This window comes from Ambystoma mexicanum, chromosome 4q (genome assembly GCF_040938575.1).
Source record: "Ambystoma mexicanum isolate Mex_15411 chromosome 4q, UKY_AmexF1_1, whole genome shotgun sequence".
NCBI lineage: Eukaryota > Metazoa > Chordata > Amphibia > Caudata > Ambystomatidae > Ambystoma > Ambystoma mexicanum.
Window position 1 is genome coordinate 518,905,870 of NC_090928.1, and position 23,430 is coordinate 518,929,299.

Sequence of the window (23,430 nt, forward strand, 5' to 3'; positions counted from 1 at the left end):
GACGAAAGCCAGGGTTGTTCCACACTGGTGTCATGGGCCTCAGCCCTCTGCCTATCACCCACCTGCGAAGTGCCTTGCCCATATAGTGGAGTGCATTTGCTTGTGGTGAGTAAGGCGAAGCCCCCTTCCTGTCCCAGGTGTTTCACCTCCATGTAAGGCAGCTGTGTCAGGGCGACCTGCGACTGAGCCTGCTCTATAAGTTTCTATTTTTGCAGTGAGATGCTTTCATACCAAGTGTATGCATGGGCCACCTGTGCGGCCAGATTATAACTAAATAAATCCGGGACCCTCAGACCTCCCACTCTCGCAGGTTTCAGTAGTACCCTTTTAGATATCCTGGCTTTTTTATTCCCCCAAATAAAGCCTAAGATTGTCCACTGTAGCTGACGGAGATCGGAGTCCGGGACCCTCACTGCTAGCGCCAAGCTCACGTAGAGCAACCGTGGCACTATATTCATTTAAATTGCTGCTATGCGGCCAAACCAGAAAATCTCCCATTTCTCCCATCTCTCCAAGTTGCCGAAGAACTCCTCCAGCAGTGGAGGAAAGTTGCGTCTTTATACATCGAAGAATTTGCTTGGGATGTGGACCTCCAGGTACGGCACAGATTCCCGGGACCACTGTATAGGGGCGAGCGCGCCTATGAGTATCCTGTCCCCGGGCCTCAGGGAGACATCCAGACCATGTGATATGTCATAGTTCACCCTGAACCCAGAAGTCCGACCAAACTTGTCCAGTTCCCCAAGCACCGCTGCCAGGGATGCGGCTGTATCGCTCATGGTAAGCAGGACATCCTCCTTTATCTTAGTCTATGGTCCCCACCGTCACCCCCTTTATCGACTCTACCTCTTGGATACAACTGGCGAGAGGCTCCATACAGAGCGCAAAGATTAACCAGGAGAGCAGCCTGCCCTGCCTTGTGCCCCTGGGTGATATTTAAGTTGGCCGATGCGCCCCCATTCACTCACAGGTGTGTGGAATGTTTCTGGTAAACTGACCCATTTGGTGAAATTTGTCTCGAACACAAAACCTTCTAGGACCCTCCTCAGATAACCTCAATCTACTTTGTCGAAGGCCGTATGGGTGTCCAGGGTGATGATCCCCAGGTCTAGATTCGATCGCACACCCAACTCCAACAGCCCCAAGGTCTGTCTCGCAATGTCCTGCGCGCTTCACCCTGAGATAAATCCCGTTTGATCCCCATCTATCAGCCCCGGCAGCACACCCATCAGTCGGCAAGCCAATATTTTGGAAAATAGCTTCGAGTCCATGTTGCTGAGCGTAATGGGCCTATATGAGTCACACGCAGCAGGGACCATTGCCGAGGAGCCCATGGACTGGGTGATGCTCCGAGGACAAGAAGGAATTCAACAACCCTAGAAGGAGGGCGGGGGGAACCAGGACACTGCTGAACTTTTTATAAAAGTGGGCCGGGAAGCCATCTAGGCCCAGAGCCTTTTTCTTAATTGATTTTATAGCCCACTCCACTTCACCCGCTGTTATCGGTGCTTCAAGATCCCCCAAATCCTCTTGCTTCAATTTAGGTAGGTGTGCGCTCCCCAGGTACCGGGCCTGAGCCTCCTCTAGTGGGAGTTCCCCCCTGAACACTCAAGAGAAATGCGCCTCCAGAATTTCCCACTTGGTGGCCTCATCCCACTGTAGCTTCCCTTCCCCGTCCCGTAGGGCCTGAATCTAATTCCGAGACTGAAGCTTGCTTAATTTGGCTACTAGCAACCGATTAGCCCGATTCCCCTTTGCATAGTAGTACTGCTTAGTTTTCATTATTGCATGGGCAGTTCTCTCCGCCAGGTGCGCTTCCATCTGTTTCCGCGCCATCCTTAACGTTTGCGTTGCCCTAAGTGAGCCCGACAACTTGTGTTCCTGTTCCACTAGACCTACCTCTTTCTCCAGCCTCTCCCGGGCTAGCCTCCTTTCTCTCGTATATGCTGCGGTCCTACTAATGAGTTCCTCCCTCACCACCGCCTTCATTGCATCCCATACCGTGTCCGGCAGAGGGCCCGACCCTTCATTTTCCTTAAAATAGTTAACCATTACCTCCCTTATCTCCCCAGTCAGAATGGGATCCCTAAGCACTGGATCATACAATTTCCAATTTCCCTGGGCGCCTAGGTCTCGTAGGTCCATCTGCAACAGCCAATGTTACCGATACAGGTGCATGGTTGGAGAGCGTGCGTGTGTCTATGGTCGCCCCCCCCCCCCCCCCGGGTGCATGGTACAATTCTCTGGGTGCCAATATTAAATCTAGTCTAGAGTAACCCCCGCGAGCATGCGAGTAGAAAGAGAAATCCCTGTCATCCCCATGAGCCAGCCTCCATATGTCCACCAGTCCCAATTCCCGGAGAAAAAGGCCATAATGTTGTGGAGTGCTTAGTCTAATTTGGTGGGTGGAAGTGTTTTGTCTATCATAGGATTTGGGACAAGATTAAAGTCTCCCCCCCCCCCCCCCCAACAAAATCTGCTCTTCCGCGAATGTTAGTACTTTGGGAATGAGATCTTCCAAGAAACTGTCCTGACCCGTATTTGGGGCGTACAGGGATACCTGGGTGAATGCACGGTCCCAGAGTAAACACTTGATACAAAGATATCTCCCCTGTGGGTCTCGGAGGACCGTAAGTTTTGTGGTTGGGATCTGCCCGCTTATGAAGATGGCCACATCCCTCTTTCTCTCCCCCTGAAGCGTAGTACTGGTGCAGAAATTCCCTGTTTTTAATCCGCCCTTCGTCCTGGGCCAACAAATGCGTTTCCTGCAGGAATACGTTGGATAATGACATATCTCTCAATTTACCCAGGATTGACTTTCTCTTATTTGGGGAGTTCAGACCCTGGACATTCCATGTCCCCAGAGTTATGGTGTCCTTGCGCCCATTTAGCTCAGTTACCTCGGCCCCCATGGAACTCTGGCTTCCAGGTGCCTTCCCCCCCACCTCCATGTGTGTACCTCTCCCTTGACATCCCCTTTGTGCAATCGACTGTCTCACAAACAACTTGTCAACCCTCGATGAACCCCCTTCCACAAACCAAGCTCCAACGTGAGCTTCAAACAAACCTTGGGAACATACGTTGAGGGACCAACTCGAAGGGCAGAAGGTCACTACATCCTCCTTTAACTACCCTCCCAGCGCCCTTCCACTGGCCTAGCCTGCTGTTGCTTGCCCTGCATTGGGTTTCCTCCCCCCATCGGCTCCATTCATTCCGGACCCACCGGGAACCCCCAGCCCTTTGGTGAACAGGCAAGGCCTCCGACCCCTCAGGTCTTCCTATTTGGGCTCTTCAGGCGCCTCCCTCTGCTACGCCTTGCGCCATTTCTGTCAAGACCCCAGTTCCAGCCCACCTTCAGGTTGCACCCAACCCCCTACAGGTTTTCCTTATTCAGCAGACCCTCTGGCTCTGCCGTGGAGCGCACCAAGCAGCGCCTCCCCTGGTAGGTTGAAATGTAGGGAAGTGGGGAACCCCCTCCGATATAGTATCTCTTTTGTTCGCAATTATTCTGACAGCGAATGTAGCGCTTTACGTTTCATTAGGGTTGCAGCAGCAAAATCCTGGTACTGGGAAGCGCCATGTTGCGGAAGGTGATGGTAGGCGTGGATCTGGCTGCTGTCATTATGCGTTCCTTGAGTTGATAGAAATGGACTCGGTCGGAACGCCCGCGGGTCTATTCTGTGTCTGAGCTATGTGAGATCTAGTGCAGTGCGTTCTGTCCAACTCCATGGCCTGATCCCCTGGTGCTCGGAGGATGGAAAGGAACAGATCCCCCATGAAGGCTGGCAAATACTTGTCCCGTACTGTGATCGAGATACCCCGAATACGAATGGTGTTCCTATGGGAACGATTCTCGCCATCCTCCAGCTTCTCTTCCATGGCATTGCATCGTGCCTCCAAGGACTCCAGGCGCATAGAATATTCTTCTACCACATATGTTTGCTCAGTGTGTCCTCTACCTCTGACACTCTGTGTTCCGCTTCTGTGACCCTTGTGTCCAGGGCCAAGATTTTGTGGGAGTGTTCCTCTGTGCTGTTATGCATCTCCTTGCGGATTTCAGCTAACAAGTCCTGCAGATCAGCCTTTATAGACATTTGCGTGAACATGGCGGGCAAGGGGTCTGCATTGTGGACCTGTGCTGCAACCACCTCTGTGCGTCTGCTTCTGTAACATGGTTGAGATGTCCCCTTGTTTTCCTCTCTTCATGGTTTTGGCCATTGCCACCTGCACGCAGGGCCGAGGGCTCCGGCCACTGGGCACCCACCTGGACAGTGTTACACCACTGGCGGCCGCAGTCCCCTCTCAGCAATGGTGTGCACCACTCCCCTCCGCGCTGGCTCCTCTTGATACCCCTTGTTTGTGACGGTTAGCACAGCAGTGTTGTTGAGACCGGTACCTCAGCCTTCTGGGCCACTGTGGGTCAATTGTACTATACCACTAGGTAGCTAAGCTGTGGCGGTTATTGTGCTCACCCCCCTCAGGTGCCTCGCTTGTTTCCTCCAGGCTATAGGCTGCTGTGGGTGAGTTTTATGCTGCTGTTAGGCCTCCAGGCTATGCCCCATGGCTGCGGGAGTTAGCGCAGTGAAATTGTTGAATCCGGTGTCTCAGCCACTTGGTCAGCTGTAGATCACTGTTAATGCCATTAGGTAGCTAAGCCGTGTGGGTTATTGTTCCCCGCCTTCCAGATGCCTTCCTTACTTGCTCCAGGCTTTACGCTGCTGTGGATCAGCTTTTGACTGTATTGGGCAGCTGGGCCGTGCAGGTTACTGCTTGCACTCCATGTGCATGATTAGCTGCTTCGTGAAACACTGCTGCGAGGCGAGGGATCCACCGTCCTCCCACCCGCTTGCCTCCTGCTCATGGGTTCAATTACAGGCATTCACCCGCTGATCCGCTGCTGCTACTGGCCCGGGTCAGGCCAACAAGGACCAGCCCACGACTCGCTGGGTTGCCGCTATGAGGGGAGGGGTGGCCTCCCACTGCCGTCTGTGCCGATCTGTCGACCAGGCGCCCCCTGTCACACACACACACCCCCAGCAGCTCATCACCTCTCCCTCAGCCACAGTCCATCCAGATCCTCTCCACGCCACCCTCAGTGTGCCGGGTGGCTCCCCGCCAGTGCGGAAGAGCATCCCCCCACTACCCCCCCCCGGATTGGGCAATGCATTCGATGGGTGCTTGGCGGCCCCCTCCACCCAGCTCCTCTCGCTCGTACACGTGCTCGGAGAGTCTCCACTTCACCAGCAGCAGTTCTAGGTCGGCAGGCAAGGACTGGAGAACATGACCCTATGGGAATCCTGCCCAAGTGGTGCTTAATTTAAGAGCCTGATTCTGGTTTAGTTGCACTATGAAGTGTTGATTCTAGTTTCCATGCGCCAGTTTCCTTATTTCACTGAAGAGCTTATTCTGGTTTCCTTGTGCTAAGCAAACTTGTTTTGTATTTATCTACTCGCCATGTCGTCTCAGATAAATCTCATCCCTAGTTTTCTTTTTTACCCAATAAAGACACATTGATCTTATGCTGGCTTGGAATTGTGCTGTGAATTTAAGACTCTACAAAGCAATGTTGTTTTGGCAAATGTGGAAAAGTTGGCATTTGAACTGAATGGAAAGGAACATACAAAGAGTAACTGATTTGTTTAATTTGAAATATTGTTAAAATGTGTTTTTCAAATGTATTTTTGACATCTTACCCTGCTTTGTGTTTCAGGGTCTATTTGCGTTATATAGCATTGGTTTTAGCAACTCTATCATGAGGTGAGGAGTTGTAGTTCTGATCATTAAAAAAAAGGTAAAATCATCTTACAATGGATATTCATAAATCTATGTTGCACTTTGAGTGTTTCAGTGAGAGGTTCCTTTTATTGACCGAAAAATGAACCCTATGTGGTATGAGTTTGACCTCCCTATTCTCACCTGCAGAGGGTAGTAGGCTGTTAGGGATGACATTGGTCCAGCCCCTACTCAATGTTGCTCCCCGAGTTGGGCGTTTTAGGGGGGTCGAGGTTGGATCCTGTGGGCCCGCTAACTCCCAGGAGATGCAGTAAACCAACTGGAAGTCCTAAGATAATGGGCGGAATATTGCATTCTTTTGCCTTGTGAGAACTGGACCCTCCAAAACATAAGACCCCCTTGCTGTTGCAATGTAACCCAATATGGAAACCTTTGACTGTGGCAGGAGGGCAAAGCGAACATTTTCAGCTTCCTGACAAGTACCTAGAGAAGGGGGGAGAAATACCTATCCCAACCTGGGACCTTGTGGATCTGACAGGAAAAGAGGAACACATTTATAAGGGGTTGAAAAGCCCAAACTTAAGAATTTGTAAATGACCAGGTAAGAAGCCTTAAACAAAAATACAAGTCCAGTTAAGAGGTTTGCGGGCAAGCAATAGACATGCTGCAGAGCCTGAAGATAAGGACTGAACAGAAGAAATGGTATAAAACCGTGAGCCAAAGATTGATCATAAAAGATTGGGATGGAGTCTTTGATGGACACTTGGCTTGATCGCGCACTGGACTTTGTCCGATCATGCAGAGCTCATGGACCTGGCTGCAGGCCTGCACGACGCAAGTGGGCTGGATACGTACCCGATGTTACAAACACCCAATATCGGAAGGTTGTCACAGCCCTCGTTGCCCTGTCAAGACCCCTGCTGCAACACAAGCTCATGGATATCTTAGAGCTGTTTCTGACTTTGGCCCTTTGTCTGTGTTTAATGTGCCAATATCAGATCTAATTGCAATACTATAGCCACACCCTGGCTTAACGCTGGCGGTCAACAGGGCTCACAAAATAGATTTTCTTTCCATGCATTCGAGCCCCAAAGGGCAGGTGGTCCAGGTAGTGACGGTCAACTCGAGTCCCTCGATGTAGATGTTGAAATCTCACATGGCTGGGGAGTTGAATACATGGACACACTTTGAAATAAGCCCTTTATGTACAGAAGCATGGTAGGTGGTCAAAGCTTCTGGGCTTTTTCAAAGTATTCCCCTGTTCTCTGGAAGCTGATCTCTGAGATAGCAGCCCATCTGGCGTAAAACGAGAGCCGCCTGGATATAGTAAATGATTAAATGGAGGTGGCATGTCAATACCTCCACACTGGCCTCGACACAGCAGATTGCATCTGCCAGTCAATGGGAATGTTGAGTCATCTGGAGAGCTTAATACCTTTGAGGCTCAGTATTTTCCCAGGAGATGCAGTCCATGCTCCTTAACTTGGCCTTCAATGAAGACCATCTCTTTGGACAAATAGCCGCTGAGTTTCTGGAGAGATTTAAGGAGTGAACCATTACAGCAAAATGGCTGGGAATGGCAGTCTGAAAGCCTATCAAACATTCCTTTTTGTTCAGTTCAAGAGGCAGAGGTTTTCAGCACTACATCCTCTTTGTGAGATGGGTGCAGTTGTCTCAGGCCAAACAGGGGCCTATGGGGTTCTTGTGCACCGGCAGGGGGCAGCGCAATGCCAGGCTTCCTCAGCTTTGACATTGGTGGCCCAGATGTAGTTGAAATCCCGCTGTGTACTCTCCTCCCCCGCCCCGATGCTTCTCCGACTGGAGGAAGAGTCTCTGGGTACTATAGCAGGTGAAAGAAGATAATCTCTGACACCTGGACTCTCCCCAGTTGGATGAACAGGGGTATTGCCTATCTTTCCTCAGTGAGCCCCCGGACAGAGCACAACCTCTTCGACAGCTGGAGCCCAAGCTCCAGGAAGAATTGAGATCCTTGCTCCTGAAGGGTACAGTGCAGGAGGTGCCTGTCCGGGAGAGAACTACAGCTTGGTATTCTTGCCAATTCCTGGTCCCCAAGAAATTGACTACTTGCCATCCTGTACCTCGGGCCTTGAACATGTTCCTGAGGAAGTACAAGTTCAGGATGGTGACTATATGAGAAATTCTCCAGACTCTGCAATCCCATGATTGGTTGGTGTCACTAGATCTTCAGGATGCATACTTTCATGTAGAGTCCATCGATAACGCAGGTGTTTTCGGAGGTTTGTCATTGGGTACGCTCGCTACCCGTGCTGGCCTGACTTCTGCACCCATGGTTTTCCCCACGTTGATGAGGGTGGCAGCACACCTAAGGAAATCTGGAGTCTGAGGTCGATACCCAGAACAGGTTTAGGGACATCTCTAGGACACTTGCTCACTACTGCACAGCTTGCGATTTTCCCTACATTTCCAGAAGTCGCACACAACACCCACACAGTCTCCAGTTCATCTAAGCGGTCCTGGAATCTCGGATGGGGAAGGCTATCCCCCCACTGCCTCTCCACAACCTCCACCCCCCAAGGAAAGAGTCAACAGCATTGAATATATGGTTCCATGTTCTGGAGCTCCAGCAGTTTACCAGAATCAGTCTTTCTCTGCCTCCTGGGCCTCATGGATTCCTGCATTTTCTTGGTGGCAGAGATCAGGCTTCAGATGTGCGCCCTTCAGTGGCTTCACCAATGGCAGTGGTTGTAATACTCCGGTGACATGGTGGATGCCCTAATATCGAGGGCTGTGGCCAGTGACCTGTCCTGGTGGGCCAACCGGGAGAATATGATGCCTTGGGAGCCACTCTGGACACCATGGCTCATGTGGTCACGGTCATCTTTCTTAAAGGCTGTAGCACTCGTATGCAAGTAAGCAGGCTTTGGTCCCTCATGGTTCACCAATGGCACATCAGTCTGCTGTAGTTGCAAGTGGGCCGGCCTGCCCTGACTGCTTTCGCACCTTTCCTCTGGAGGGAACCATTTCCTGAGCTTGATGGACAACTCAGTAACCATGCGCTACCTCATAAAAGGTGTGGGTGCTACTCCTGTACAGGGAGGACATGCAGCTTTAGTTCTGGTTGCTGAAGAACAAAATCTCAAGCTCTCTGGTTCATCTAACAGGGAGAGAAAATATGTTGGTGGATGTTTTGAGCAGACAGAGCATGATCTGCCACCAGAGGGAGATCTGCCCAGAGTTCATTTTGGAAATCTTCACCCTTTGGGGCCCTGGTCAGTGGACCTGTTTGCAATGAAGGACAATGCAAAGTGCAAGCAGTTCTGCTCAAAGGAATTGTCCCCCACTCTCCCCCCCCCCCCCCGCAAAAGGGGCATTGGAGGAAGCTTTCTTAGTGAGTGGATTTTAGACCTTCACCGTACGTTCCCTCCAATTAGTCATCCTGTGGGTTCTCCAGAGGTTGAGGAGGGTCTGATCTTGCCGGATCCTAATTGCCCCAGAATGGGCAATGGGGATGTGGTAACCAGACCTTCTGGAGTTGTCCATTTGCCCACCTTGCTGGTTTCCTCATAGGCTGGACCTCTTGTCCCAGTCGTAAGTATGGATGCTTCACCAAACCTAGTTTCTCAAACTACATGTGTGGCTCTTGAGGCTGAAGTATGAGGATTGGGACCTGAAGGATGTTTTAGAGGTGCTGTTGGCTACACGCAGACCTTCCACCAGGTCTATGCATTCAAATTAAGACACTTTGAAGCATGGTGTGAAGGAAGGGGTGCAGAATGTTTGTTGTGCCCCACTTCATTGGTCATGAAATATGTGTTGGCTCTGGCCAGACTGTGCTTACAGATGGGTATGATAAGGGGTTACCTGGCCTCTTAATCATTGTTCAAGAGATCACCCGAGCAAGGATAATTTATTTTGCAATTCCAATTGTGGCCCAGTTTTGAAGGGCCTTGTAAATCTCTTTCCCCCAACACTGAATTGTTCTATCTAGGGAACTTATTTCAGTACTCTCCCTCTTAGTGCCGGCTCCTTTTGAGCCTTTATATTCGCTATCCATCAGACTGCACATGGTGAAAACGGTTTTGGTGGCCAACACATTGGATAGGCACGGATGTGAACTTCAGGCACTCTCATGTAAACCACCATTTCAGAAATTATTTAAAGAGTAAGTTTCCCTGAAGGTTTGACCCAAGTTTCTGGCTTTCAGAAGTGGTGTTGGAATTCCATATTTCCCAGTGTGTAAAGTTACCGGTTTTCTTTCTGCCACCACACCCATCCAAGGAAGAGGAGGGACTCCTTAGTATGGACCTCAAGGTGGCATTAAGTTTGTCTGGCCAGGACAGCTTCTTTCCAGTGGGATGACCAGTGGTTTGTTGCCTTCTCACAATCAAGGTTGATTCGAGAAGTGACTAAGCGATTAATCTCTGGTTGGATCATGCTTTGCTTTTCAGAATGGCATGAGAGGGCAGAGAAGCACGCTCCCACCGGGTCTTAGGGTGCACCCTACCAGAGGTATGGCGCCTCGACAGCCTTACAGAGAGGTGTACTGGTTAGAGAGATTGGTCAGGCTGCCACGCGGTCTTCATTGCAATGTTTTCTTGACACGATACCCTGGACATGGCCTGGGGCAGAAATGCCCAGTTCTTTAGGGCAGTGCTCAAAGGTTTTTGAGTGTAAGCTTTAAGCACACCTCATGCTGTTTTTACTGCTTTGGGAGTCGATCAAGATGAGGAATCTGTGGTAGAATGTAATCCATTGAAGGAAAATTACTTATCAGTGATGTTCTTTCTATAGATTGTCCGCCCACAGATTACTCCTCGCTCTCCCTAGCCTCCCTTCTATGGAAGCTTCTTTAACATTCTTGTAGGCGAGTGGTAGAAGTTGCTGGTGCTTTTGCGCATTCTGAACAGATATGATTATTTTTTATAAAAAGGGAAACCTCAAGGAAATAAAGATTTCTTGATGAAGCAGTCCTTGCCCGTTTGTTCCTCACAAAAACAAATGATGTATAAGGGGAGTAACATAAAGCATATGAATGGAATTGTTTCTTCTGATTGACCTTTGTTCTTTTGTGTTTTCATGTATGGTAATTGATTCCCTTTGCTGCTTAGGTGGTAAACCAGGTATGGGGGCGCAGTGCTTGATAGAAGTACGATCAGACATCACGTCTGGAGTTTAGGAGTGTTGCGGGTGAGGAGTGAAGGAATCGACACAATGTCAATGCATACTCCGTCCGATGTCTAAATTTTCCGGGCAGCTGCCACTGAGAGGATGGTCTATCAAAATCTGCGTGTGTAGAATCCATAGTAAGAACATTGCTGGTAAGTCATTTTTCCTTTTAGAGTCAAGCCCTTCCTCCAAACAGCTTTAGATCCACCATTCAATCACTGGTCCCTATCCCACCTGGATGGGGGCAATTCCCTCCTTGAAGGCCTCCGTTCATCCTCCTGTGTGCCCCTGAAAAGTGTCCTAGACGCGGCCTCACAACTCAAGGGTCTGCACACCCCAGCTCCCATCGACCTTCACTGGCTCCCACTGCATGCACAAATCATTTTCAAGTCTTGCTGCATCATCTATAAGGCAGTCACCCTCTAGTCATCCAGCTAACTTGCAGAGAAATTCAGCACTTCTGGCGGACAGCGCAACACCAGAAGCCAGGACACGTGCAGACTTAAAATTTGCCGCTGCAAAAAGGAAAGGACCAGACAACAAGTCGTCTCTGCCTACACCCCAAGACTATGGAACCTCCTCCCCATCAGCAGCAGACTCGCCCCCATGTTCCTACAATTCAGAAAAGAACTCGAGCCCCACCTCTTCAAGGAGTCTCACCTCCTCAACACCTAGACCATCCTGTCGAGCCCCCTTGTCACCTAACTCGCTAGATGCCGTCCTCCCAGCCACCCTGTACAGCAGTACCCATCGTCTGTGCTCTACCCCCAGCTGTATATCTGTTCTGTTACCTCAGAAAAGCACCCCGTTATGCATTTGTATTGTCGTTTACCTCTGTAAAGTGCTCTGTTGCTTCTCGAAGCTAGGTCCATGCTCAATAAACACCAAAATAGATTGTGCGTACATATTTTTCATTTGAAGTGGACAAAACCCAGCATGATGTACTAAGGATTTTTGACAATTGCATTGATCGGTTGCCTCTATGTAGTATGCTCACGGCATGTGTAACTACTGTGCATGAAGGAAAACAAGCAGTTTAATCGCAGTTAGTTTGCAAGTTTGGATTGTAGCACACCTTTCATCAGCGTTTTGTTGTGGAGTTAATCTTTAGGCAATCAATAATTTTATTGCTTTTACTGAAGAAGGCCCTATGCCGTCTGGTGTTTGACATTACCACCAAGCTCACTTACCAATGAAAATAGTAACACTTGAAACCATAACTAAAGAAGACCTAGTAACTAGAGAACCATTAATAATTGCTTCACCACTAATTCAAATTGGAAACAAAACACACCTCTTACAAAACTATGACATAACGCATCATTATGAAGTGATATGTTCACCATTTGAAGTCCTTAGCGAATTTTCGAGTGATTACCGTATGCCATTACTTGAGTCATTTCCTCCAGCCTTGATTTACTCTGACCCAACACTGGAGGTAGAAGCGAATTCTCACACGAGGACCAAACATGGGCAACTAGACCCTGTACAAACTTCTGAATTTGAAATGGGCACAAACTACAGGTCCACCATGCTTACTTATGTATTTAAAAAATGCTGAAAACTAGCCTGTATGATCCTCCAACCACTACTAACTGCCCCTTGAGGGATGACTAACCATAAAAAGGAGCTGATGGTTTGCCTATCTAGGGCGAGGTGACGGAGAAGAGACTGGCCCTTCTTAAACTCTGGAAATGTCCATAAGCATTAATGTTTACAAATACTTTTTTTTCTCTATTTAAAAGTCTGGAGTTAAACTCAGGAATATGAGCACCAGTGGAAGGAGGAACACCTTAATACTTCCACTCCTCTTCTCAGAAACAATATAAAATGTTTATTTTATCAAGGGTTGTCAGTAATTGACTGAGCATCCCACTTTGTCTGTCAACCGGTTTCAGTGGGTTATCTTATCTCTTTCATCACACTTTTTTCAGGACGCTAACATTTGATTGCAATGAAATTATTCATGTAACCCAATTGGTCACTGGTTGACGGGCTTGGGCCACTGTGTCTAATTGCAAATTCCCCTGGATGCAAAGACGCTGGCTCTCTGTTAGGAGACACAACAGCAAATGCAAAATGGAAATATTAATATATAAGTACCCATCATAGTTTCTTTTGGGTGTCCGGCATCATTAAATCTATTCATGTAATACTCATTAGTATCAACTCAACAAATTGTCTATGCTCATATTAGTATGGGGTTGCAGCCCTCTGAGTTCAGGCTGCTCATATTAGAATGGGGTTGCAGTCCTCTGAGTTCAGGCTGCTCGTTGTACATAGGAAAAAAACAATTAATTCTGGTGTAAAATGGAGGACTGGAGGGCAACAGCGTCAATTCTATAAGTGACCGCGTCTCAATATTCACTCCTCAAGGAAGCTTCTAAACAGCTTCTAAGCGACTTCTTACCTCTCTGTTGGCCGTGAAGTGCTACAGCAGCATCTGCAGCAATTCTCTGCGGCTGTGCTGTTCGTCCATGATCTAATAACGCCATCTCGAAGGCGCGTTTGTCCAACAGAAGCCAGTGTCTTTGTGCGTGCGCAAATGGTCGAGTCACCATCGTGATGGTGAACACCATTGATGCGTGATGTAAAACGTCTCTGTTGGAGTTTCTAAAACTGTTCAATTGCATGGTCTGCTCACGCTGAAGTCAGCTGCTTATGGGGCTTAATCCGTACGGATTTTTAACGGATTTATATGTACCAACTTCGAAACTTTATAGTATAATATATTTTAGTGTTATTCATAGCTGGATTAAAACGCTCATTAGGTGTGTATGAACAGACATTAGTATAGACTGAAGTAGATGCCCTCTAAAGCACAAGCTGATTGGCTATCCTTTAATTACATGTTTTTCTTTGCAAAAGTCTGCGAGCTGGTATGTTCATTGAGGCCTGCGGAGTCTGTTTTAAGACAGAAAAATCACAAATGTTCTCTTTTGATCAGAAGAGCACCAATGTCCCCTCCACATGTCAGAATATTTATTTATTTTTATTTATTTTTTTTCCTCCAGAATTGTCCATGACAAATCTGTGTGCTTCTCCGGAACAGTGTTCTACCATGGGTGCTGAAAGTTTTTGTTTGAATGTGACCTGTGTTCCCCAATCCTGATCTTAACTGGGCGGGTCTTCATTCCCACATACCTTAGTCCACATGAGCATGAAATGAGATAAATGACATCAGAGGTATTACAATTAGTAAAAGACCGATGTGCCCACAGGAAGTGCCACTCTATGGATATACTCCATTTGGTTTGGGGACATACTGAGCACTGCCCAGAGAGAGCATGTCTTGTGGGTCCAGAATGGTTCCACAGGGTGTTGTGTGTTGTTTTCGTTCTGTGTAAAGTGGAAGTGAGAGAGTCTCTGAGATTTCACCTACGTTTTATTGCTAATCTTGGGTTAGGGATGGTGTTCGCACCCATGTTCAAGATAGGCCATAGTTTCAGAATCCCTCGTTTAATATAATTTACTAGAGGTGAGTAGCACAAAACAGTTGTGATGTTAGAGTCTTTCTGACCACTCGTCCTAGGTGTTTTTCCTACTCTGGTGACAGTGGTTAATAATCTGGGTGTTTACCTGACTGCGTCACCTTCTATGGCCTCCCAGGTCAGCGCTGTCTGTAAATCCAACCATTTCCATCTAAAGATCCTTTCGCAAGGTGTTACCCTTTCTGCATAGTCATTTGCGTCCTCTATTAGTTGCCTAACTAGTCTTTAGCTGCATTGACTATTGCAATGTCTTGTTTTAAATCTGGCTGCCTGGGTTGCCACTAATACATCCTACGGATCCCACATCACTCCTGTACTTCGGTCACTTCACTGACTCCCAGTTGTGAAGAGGATTGAGTTTAAATACCTCTGCTTGGTCCGTCTGGTGTATTATCGACAGGGGGGGTTGAAGACCTACAGGACAAGTTTGTTCCTTATCGTCCAAGGCGTATGTGCTGCTTGTGAGTCATAATCACACACATAGGAACAATTTCTTCTGTACTGGATTTTGCTTGATATGATATGGCATTTAAAACGCTCCTATACAAAAGTGTTTCAAGGTGCCACAAGGCAAGGGAGCGGGAACAGAGGGAAGACGGACAATGATCTTACTATGCCAGGTGTCATTCAGATCACTCAAGCATATGGGAAGGGGGAAGGGGAAAAGTGTGTGGGGGAAGGGGAGGGGAAAGTGCAGTGCATGGGATAACAGAATAAATAAGATGAGTAAAAAAATATGGCCAGCTTTTGGTAAGTGCAGACATAAGTGCTGGTAGGGGGACGGTAGGGATACAGAAAAACAGTCCCCAGGTGCGGGGGTTGCCAGGGAGGCAGTGCAGGTGTGCAACTGGCGGGGCCTGGGCCCGAGATCAGAAGGGTGGGCAGGTAACCAGTGCAGTTTCAGTTACAGTTACAGCCAGGAATTCAGCAGGGGAAGAAAGCAGAAGCAAAGAGGAAGGTTTTAAGGTGCTTCCGGAACCGGAGATGGTTCTCCCCAAGTTTCAGGGAGGCTGTCCCAGAGAGTCCCCAGCCGAGGAAAGAGATCTACCACCAACTCGTTGCTTGCAGAAGCGACTGACCCTGAGGGAGTTGGAGGCGGATGAACGAAGAGCTCGAGAAGGAAGATATTTAGGAAGAGAGAGTTGAAGGTATTGAGGCCCCAGGACACAGAAGGCCTTGTGGACAATGCATAGGGTTTTGAACTTAATCATTGCAGCCATTGGGAGCCAGTGCAGAGATTTCAGTCCTGGAGAGATACGATCCCTGGGCTTGAGGCCGAGGACAAGTCTTGCAGTCCTGTTCTGGAGGAGTTGCAGAGGGTGGAGAGTAGAAGCAGGCAGATTTAGAAAGAGGCTGTTGCAATAGGCCAGCCTAGAGAGAACCAAAGCTCTGGAGACGGTGAGCTTCTGAGGGAAGGAGAGGAAAGGAAGAATACCTCTGAGGAGGTGCAGCTGGTAGTGTGACTTCTTAAAGATGTCAGAGGAGAGGAGGAGTGTGGAGTCGAAGATGACCCCAAGGTTTTTAGCCTTGCAGGTGGGAGCAGGAAGAGGGCCAGGAGAGGCCTGCCAGTGTGTGGCAGGAAAGGAGGGAGCAGGTGTGCTGATGAGGAGAATCTCAGTCTTACTGGCATTCAGGCAGAGATCATTGCGGGCACACCACTCCTGAATAGCAGACAGTCAGAGATGAGTGAAGGAGAAGAGATGGCTGAAGGTAGCCTGAAAATGAGCCGAGTGTCATCCGCATAGTACTGTAAGTTGCGGTAGAGAGCAGCAATGCGGTGTGCCAGGTATTGGTTGAACAGCCAGGGAGAGAGGTTAGATCCCTGGGGAACACCACAGGTAGAGATAGAAATAGAGGAGAGGAAGGACCCAAGTTGGACTTGGGAGGGTCGATCAGCGAGGAAAGAAACCAGCCACGCCAGGGCCTAACTGGTGATACCCAGGTAATCACAGAGACGGTTGAGCAGGATGGCATGGTTGACAAAGGGAGAAGAGAGATCAAGCAAGATGCGGACACAGGGTGTGTTGGAATCCAGGTTGGAGAGCAGGTCTTCACGGATGTTCAGGAGAGCAGTTTCCATGCTTCTGGCAGCTTTGAAGGTGATGGCTCTGAAATTGGAGAAGGTAATTCTTATCAGTCGGTTTGTGATATGATGGCGGATATCTCCACCTTGCCTACATAAAATGTCAAGGAAATTGACCTGCAAACAGCTCCATGTCATGGAAAAGTGTAAAAAAATTGATTGGATTGTTAAGATAGGATAAAAAGGCTTGTAGTAGTTCTTCTGTGCCTTCAAACACCACGAACACAACGATTTATAGTGTCCAATGGCTGATATTACATGTGAAGGGATTGTTGGTCTTATAAATTGTGAACCTCTCAAATTCAATAACATGTAAGTTTGCCAGACTGGGGGACAACGTGGCCTCCATCGCTGTGCCTGAGTTTTGTTCAAAATAATCTTTCTCAAAGATGAAAATGTTTTTTGTCAAAGCAATCTCATCTAGCTGCATTGGTAGGAGCCAATACAGACGCATTGACCCAAAAAGAGAAAATGCTGAATATTCAACATGCAATCTGACACTGCCGCCTTAACATGTGTTTGGTGGGGGGGGCGGAGTTATTGGAGGGGAAGACTGTTCAATCTCTTGACATAGCTGGTTAGGCAACAATCCACATACACATGAAAATATTGAATACTGGAAAATAAATGCAGAAATGATTGTTCGTCTTTAAAATTGTATGCATACATATCGAATATTGTGTCATTGTGGTATTTTTGTTCATTTACAGGCAGCAAGCTTGGAGTGGAGGAATAAGGAGAACCTGGACACTGGTTTTAAATTTCTCTTCTCTTTGTTCCAAAAATATTACCTCCCTCACCTATTTCCCTCTTTTACTAAGCTAACAAATCTTTACAAACCTGTACTTGGTAAGTAATGCCTGTATTGCAATGTATTGATAATGCAATAGCTTTGTTTTGTGGCACTACATGTTGAAGGAATATGAGCAGCTGTGCAAATTCCAGTCTGTTACAAAGAAATAAAATCACAATAGCATATTTTATAGCAGCTGCAAACATTTTACCAAACTATATCATGTGCATTTATTATTTACACTCATTTGCAGTTATGTTTATGAGACCATGAATTGTAGTGTAATATAATGTACTTTCAAACAATGCATACAATTTGGAGTGACTATGCCTATATAATGAATTATATGGCTGGGCAGTCTGTTGACGCTATAGACCTGACAGGCAAAAGGTGGTGCAATTTAGCCAAACTAAATGTTAAATGTACTCATTCATCTAGCTTTCCCAAAATGAAGGGTTATTTTTTAGACCCTCAGACCATGATAAACCACATGAAAAACATGGTCATTGACCATACAGAGCAATAGAAATGTATTGCCAGCCAAAGTCTAATAAACAGAATATTCCTCAAACCTTCTATATATGGGATGAAGTATTCAGTGAATATCTGTTTGTATTTTATTATTTATATAGCGCTTTACACCAAAGCGCTTTACAGCATAACAACCAGAATACATTAAACATGGAACAAAGAAGCAATAAAATATACATGATTCAAACCTGAACAACAGTATGTGGAACAATTTGCATTTGGGAAGGGAGAGGAGAGGTATGAGAAGGAAGAGGGAGTAGAAGGGAGGGTTGAAGTCAAAGGGGGAGACGGGAAGAGATAAAGGAACAGGAAGATGGAGTGGGGAGGAGAAAGAAGAGGAGGAAGGGGAGAGAAGTCAGGGAGAGGGTTGAAGGAGTATTTTTAAGGAGGAACGGAAGGAGGAATAAGTGGAGATGGAGCGGATAGAGAAATGGAGAGAGTTCCAATGTAGGGGGGCAAGGAGTTGGAAGGAGCGGAAACGAGAGGAGGCACAAGGGGGGGGAAACAGATCATCAGAGCGTAGAGAGCGAGAGGGGGCATAGAAAGAGAAGAGAGCTAAGGATGGTCATGAAGAGATTTAAAAACGAGACAAAGGAAGTGGTATTTAAGTTGGGAGTGGAAGGGAAGCCAGCCTAGGTTGGCAAGTGAATTGGAGATGGAATCATAGGGAGAGAGAACACAGAGGGTACATACGGCAGAGTGGTAAAGGGATTTAAGCGGGGGCGAGATGGGAAGAGGGGAGACCGAAAGAGAGAACAGTAGAAAAGGTGAGAAAAGATGAGGGAATAGATTGAGTTTAGTAGCATGCAAAGTAAGAGAAGAATGGACTTTACGGATATTAGAGATGATGGCGACAAGAGAGAGTAGTGAGGGAAATGTGGAAAGTGAAGGAAAGGGAAGAGTCAAAGTAGATTCTTAGATTCCTCGCATGAGCGGAAATTGAAAGATTGGCTGGGGGGAAATGAATGGAAGGAGGGGGAGGGACGAGGAAGTGTGTTGGAAGGGAAGAAAAGGACTTCAGTTTTGTCAGTATTGAGAGAGAGAAAATGCGATGACATCTAGTTTTTAATGGCAGTGAGACAGGAGGAGAGTTTAAGATGAAGGTCAGGGGTGAAGGAAGAGAAGGAGAGGGACCGTTGAGTGCATCGGCATAGAAATGGTGAGAAAAGGAGATGAGAGGAGTGAGAAGTGAAGTATAGAGAGAGAATAAGAAGGGTCAGAGGACAGAACCTTGGGGAACACCATAGTTCAGAGGGAAGGTGGAGAAGGTTTGATCACCCCAAGAGACTGCGAATGAGCGATTGGAGAGGTAAGAGGAGAGCCAGTTAAGAACTGAGTATTTGAAGCCAAAGGAGGAAAGAGTATTGAGAAGTAAGGGGTGATCGACAGTATCAAAAGCAGTGGAGAGGTCAAGGAGGACAAGGATTGAGGATTGCTTAGTGTAGCGAGATATAAGGAGAGAGTTCAGGACATAGGTGAGGGCCGATTCAGTGGAGTGTTTGGGACGGAAGCTAGATTGAGAGGGGGGAAGGAGAGGGAGGTTAGAGATAAAGGTCAGGAGTTGAGAATAGGCAAGGCGTTCGAATAGCTTAGAGAGGAAAGGTAAACGTGATATAGGGCGAAAGTTAGACACAATAAGGGGATTGGCGGAAGGTTTCTTAAGGATAGGGATAATCGTGGCATGCTTGAAGGCAGTAGGGAAGGTAGCTGTAGAAAGACAAGTATTGAAAGAGGAGGTTAGATAGGGGATAAGTAGGGGGTAAACCTTAGGACTAAGAATGGAAGGGAAGTTATCAGAGGGGGCGGCAGTAGGGTGGGATTTGGATAAGAGGAGAGACATGTTAGATTGAGTGATAGGAAAGAATTCAGACATGTAAGCCGAAAGGGAGGGGAAGGAAGGGAGAGGGAGTAAGGAGAGCAGATAATCTTTTGATGAAGAGAACACATTTTTTCAGAGAAGAAGTTAGCAAAGTCAGAGGGAGAAAGAGGAGATGTGGAAGAGGGGTCAGGAGAGGGAGGAGAGAGGAGGCGAGAGAGGGTTTGGAAGATACGATTAGGATGAGAGGCTTGGGAGTGAAGGTTAGAAAAGTAGAAGCATTTAGCAGAATTAAGGCAGGAATCATATAGTGAGTTATAAGAAAAGTAGGTTTGGTTAGGGAGAGAGGGGATTTGTGCCAGGAGCGCTCAAGACTAGGAAGGAGACGCTGCATGGAAATGAGGTGAGGGGAGAGCCAAGGTTGAGAAGGCTAATGAGTGGGGGAGAAAGAAGAGAGGGGATAGAGTTGATCGAGATTAGAGGTGAGAGAGGACGAGGAGGAGGGGAGGGCTAGGTCAGCAGGGAGAGAGGAGAAATTAGAGAGGGGTGGAAGAGATGAGGAGCAAGAATCAATGAAGAGTGAAGGGTTAAAGTTCCGAAGGTCATGCCGCATGAAGGAAGTGGTGGGGGGTAGATAAGAGGGGAGCTAGGGGTAAGTGAGAAGGAGAGTAGAGAGTGATCAGATAGATAAGTGGGAAGAGAGGAAACCGGGGAGGAGGAATACGTAGAATTAAAGATGAGATCAAGTGTGGAGCCTGAGCAGTGAGTAGGAGAAGGGAGAGGAGAGAGAAGGTAGGAGTGGAGAATTGAGAGAAGAGGAGAATTAGACCATTTTGTCTGAATTTTCTAATCTGATTGCAAACCTTGTTTACCTCCAATTCTGCTGTGTAGAGATTTGTTGTTATATTGCACTTAAGTGTAAATAGGGCTTGCAACAAATTGTGGTCACTAGATGTCTGATGTAAGATTTGAAATTTTGTACATTTAGAAAACAGTTAATTTGATAAAAACATGTAATCAATAATGGAACATTTTCTCCCTTGCTTCCATGTAAAAGTTTTGGTGGTATGTCGCCCTCTGTTTCCGTTTGTCATGGTGAGTGCCAAACCGTCCATAAATCTAGACCATTGTTGTCCTTTGTTGTTTGATCAGTTTTGAGTTTCGCAATAGATGTTTTACTGTGGATACACTGGGAATTCAGGTCACCAGCAATTATTAATGAAAAATCTTCATAATTGTTTTTGATAGTGAAGATAGTGGACATCAAAGATTGCATAAACATGGTCTGAGTTGTAGCCACGGAATTCCAATATATGCATATGACTGCGATCTTCACAGGGGCAATGCTTTCATAGGATATCATACCAACAGCAATGATGCCAGGAAAATCTTTGGCAATCAGGAAGGAGTGTTGGCATGATAGAATTTCGAACTTCAATTAATAAAACCCCAGTCGGGTGACCGCTCTTCTCCTTTCATGCTAATTGATTGTATGTCGAGAAAGCATCTACTCTTATGACACTTGTGAGCGACGTTTCCTCAATGACCAAAAATGTATTTCCATGATTTTGGCGCTTTGAACGAGCTTGACCCTCGTGTGTTCCAGCAAGCAATTAGCTCACCTTTGACTAAAGGAAGACGTCTGCCAAGCCCAGTTTCGTCAAGACCTGAGCTATTATTTCCAGAAGCATGGGGTAGATTTCAGACTTTGGTATGGACTAGCACCCCTGTCATCTCTTCCTTTCTCGGCTGGTCTGTTCCCTCATTTTTTAAAGCTTTTTGTTTTGTACTTTGTTCCACTGAGATTCTTTGGGTTCACTCCAATTCAGGTCATTTACATCCTCATATTCTTGTTCAGGAGGGAAGTCGGTTACTTTGTTGTTTGTTTTTATTCATATTGTGGATGGCTTCTATCAGGGCTCTCGCTCCTACCCAGGAGTTTAACCAAGTTCCACAATGTGAGCATGTTTATTTGGGGAAATCTAACGTATTCCAAGTTCTGGGTATAGAGGAAATACAGAGCCGGGATTCTATTAAATATTGACAGAAGAGTGCTTCTAATGAAAGGTTGGGTGGATCTGCCATTTGCCACTGCTTCCATCCATATTCTCAGGATTGCAAATGGGCTATATTTAGCAATGTTTTCAATGTGTTTGGCTTCACATTCTTCATGTCCTTTTTGGCAATTGCTTGCGTGTTGTAGAGAAATCTGTTTTTTCTTCATTTTTGTGACTCACTGGTTCGGGATCACTTGTTCTTTTGCTTGTTTCTTTGACAGCAATCTATTGCTTGCTTGCCGTTACTCCCCCAGTCCTGTTATCTGTCACATCACTCTGAGATGCTGTTTCTTTTTTCTTTTTTTAAAAAGATTGGAGCCAATTTTAGTGAAGACTTTTCTGAAGTAAAATTTGTTCTGCCAATAATAGGAATTTGTGTAGCCAAGTTGCTTGTTAATTCCCAATAATTCTTCAAGATGGTCAGTTTGGACGGCCTGGTCTACCAAGTTTCCTGTTGGTGCATTGGAGATGTTTGGTTTTCCTTTCACAGATTCTTTAGGGAGATTTTTGTGTGTGGAGGGGCAGGGGCTTAATTCTTCTTTTTGTGGTGTGATATGATATGGCATTTATTACTTGTTTTAATCGCATAGCGATTTTTAGAAGGTGTTAAAAGAAGGCACTTTGTTAAACAACTTTAGCTTCCTCAATTGAGTCTTTTATCCCGCAGGTCGTACGTGCTCTTTCTACGTTGTCGCATTTCTCTTTATTGAACCTAGATGTTTCTTATTTATCGCTTGTTGGGTCCAGTGGGCCAGACTGTTCTTGCTCTGCTAATATGTCGTGGTGATTGTGCCACAGCCAACACCCATGACCTCTTTTCTCCGCTCATCAACCTCGACCACCAGATGTCTTCTTCGTATATCTGAGATTCGGAAATATGCCGGTCTAAGTAGGCCATTCTGATGAGAGTTCCTGGGCATGATAGTAAAAGGTGTCTTATTGTTTCAATTTGATCTTTGTTCTTGCAGTATCAGCACTTATTCGAAGCAGAGAGTCCTCTTATGGCCAAGATTTCATTTGTTTTTAGGAGGTTTAGACGTGCCCTTATGAAGATGTCTCTGAGTACTTTGTAAGGAAGTTTCTTCAAATATTCTTGCGTTTCATTTAGCTTTCATGTATTAGTATGTAGGTTGATTGTCAATTTATTTTTTGCTGCTGCTTCTAGAGTGTTGATCCAATCAAGTCGCTCCATTTTTGTTTTGACCTTCATTGGATTCTGAACAAGTTCATCTTCAGAGCTACATATCTCTTCCAGTTTATACTTGTGATTCTTTGCCCATATATTCAACGTTCTGCAGCGGCCTTCTGTTTCTGCGTTGATCAAACCCAGTATTGTTGGGCGTTTTGGAAGAAGTATTTTCCTGCATAGCATTATGCTATTTCTATTGATCGTTCATTGGGGAGACAGTAAACTTAGCTCTCTGTGTATCAGGGCCATTGGTGCGGATTTTGGCAGTCTTAAGACGTTTCTCCAATGATAGCTTTCTAGTTTCAGCCATATTTTTGTCAGAATGTTGGGCATGGCTTCAGCTCTGTATGTCAAGGATGGATTTGCTTTTGCTTTATAAAAGTCTATTGCAGGATTCAAGGAGAACTGGGCAAATTGTTTGTCCAGTGCCCTTGTTTGTGATGTTAGTTTTTATGTTTTTTCAAACAGAACTCGCTGCATTGCAACTTCTGAGTTGCTGATATCTAGGGTTACTCCCAGGTACTTGAATTCATTTACTCTTACTATTTGAGTTCCGTCCAAGTGCCATTTTAGTTTTTCTGATCTTTTG

At 46.6% G+C, this 23,430-nt stretch overlaps 1 protein-coding gene across 4 annotated transcripts in view; it reads left to right on the forward strand.

Moving 5' to 3' along the window:
• RALGAPA2 (Ral GTPase activating protein catalytic subunit alpha 2) overlaps positions 1–23,430 on the forward strand; it is a 3,672,963-nt gene that overhangs the window by 581,825 nt on the left and 3,067,708 nt on the right. For all 4 annotated transcript variants that reach the window (XM_069608069.1, XM_069608071.1, XM_069608070.1 and 1 more), the window contains exon 8: positions 17,166–17,304. In XM_069608069.1, the coding sequence (XP_069464170.1) occupies positions 17,166–17,304 (139 nt within the window). The remainder of the gene's footprint in view (positions 1–17,165; positions 17,305–23,430) is intronic.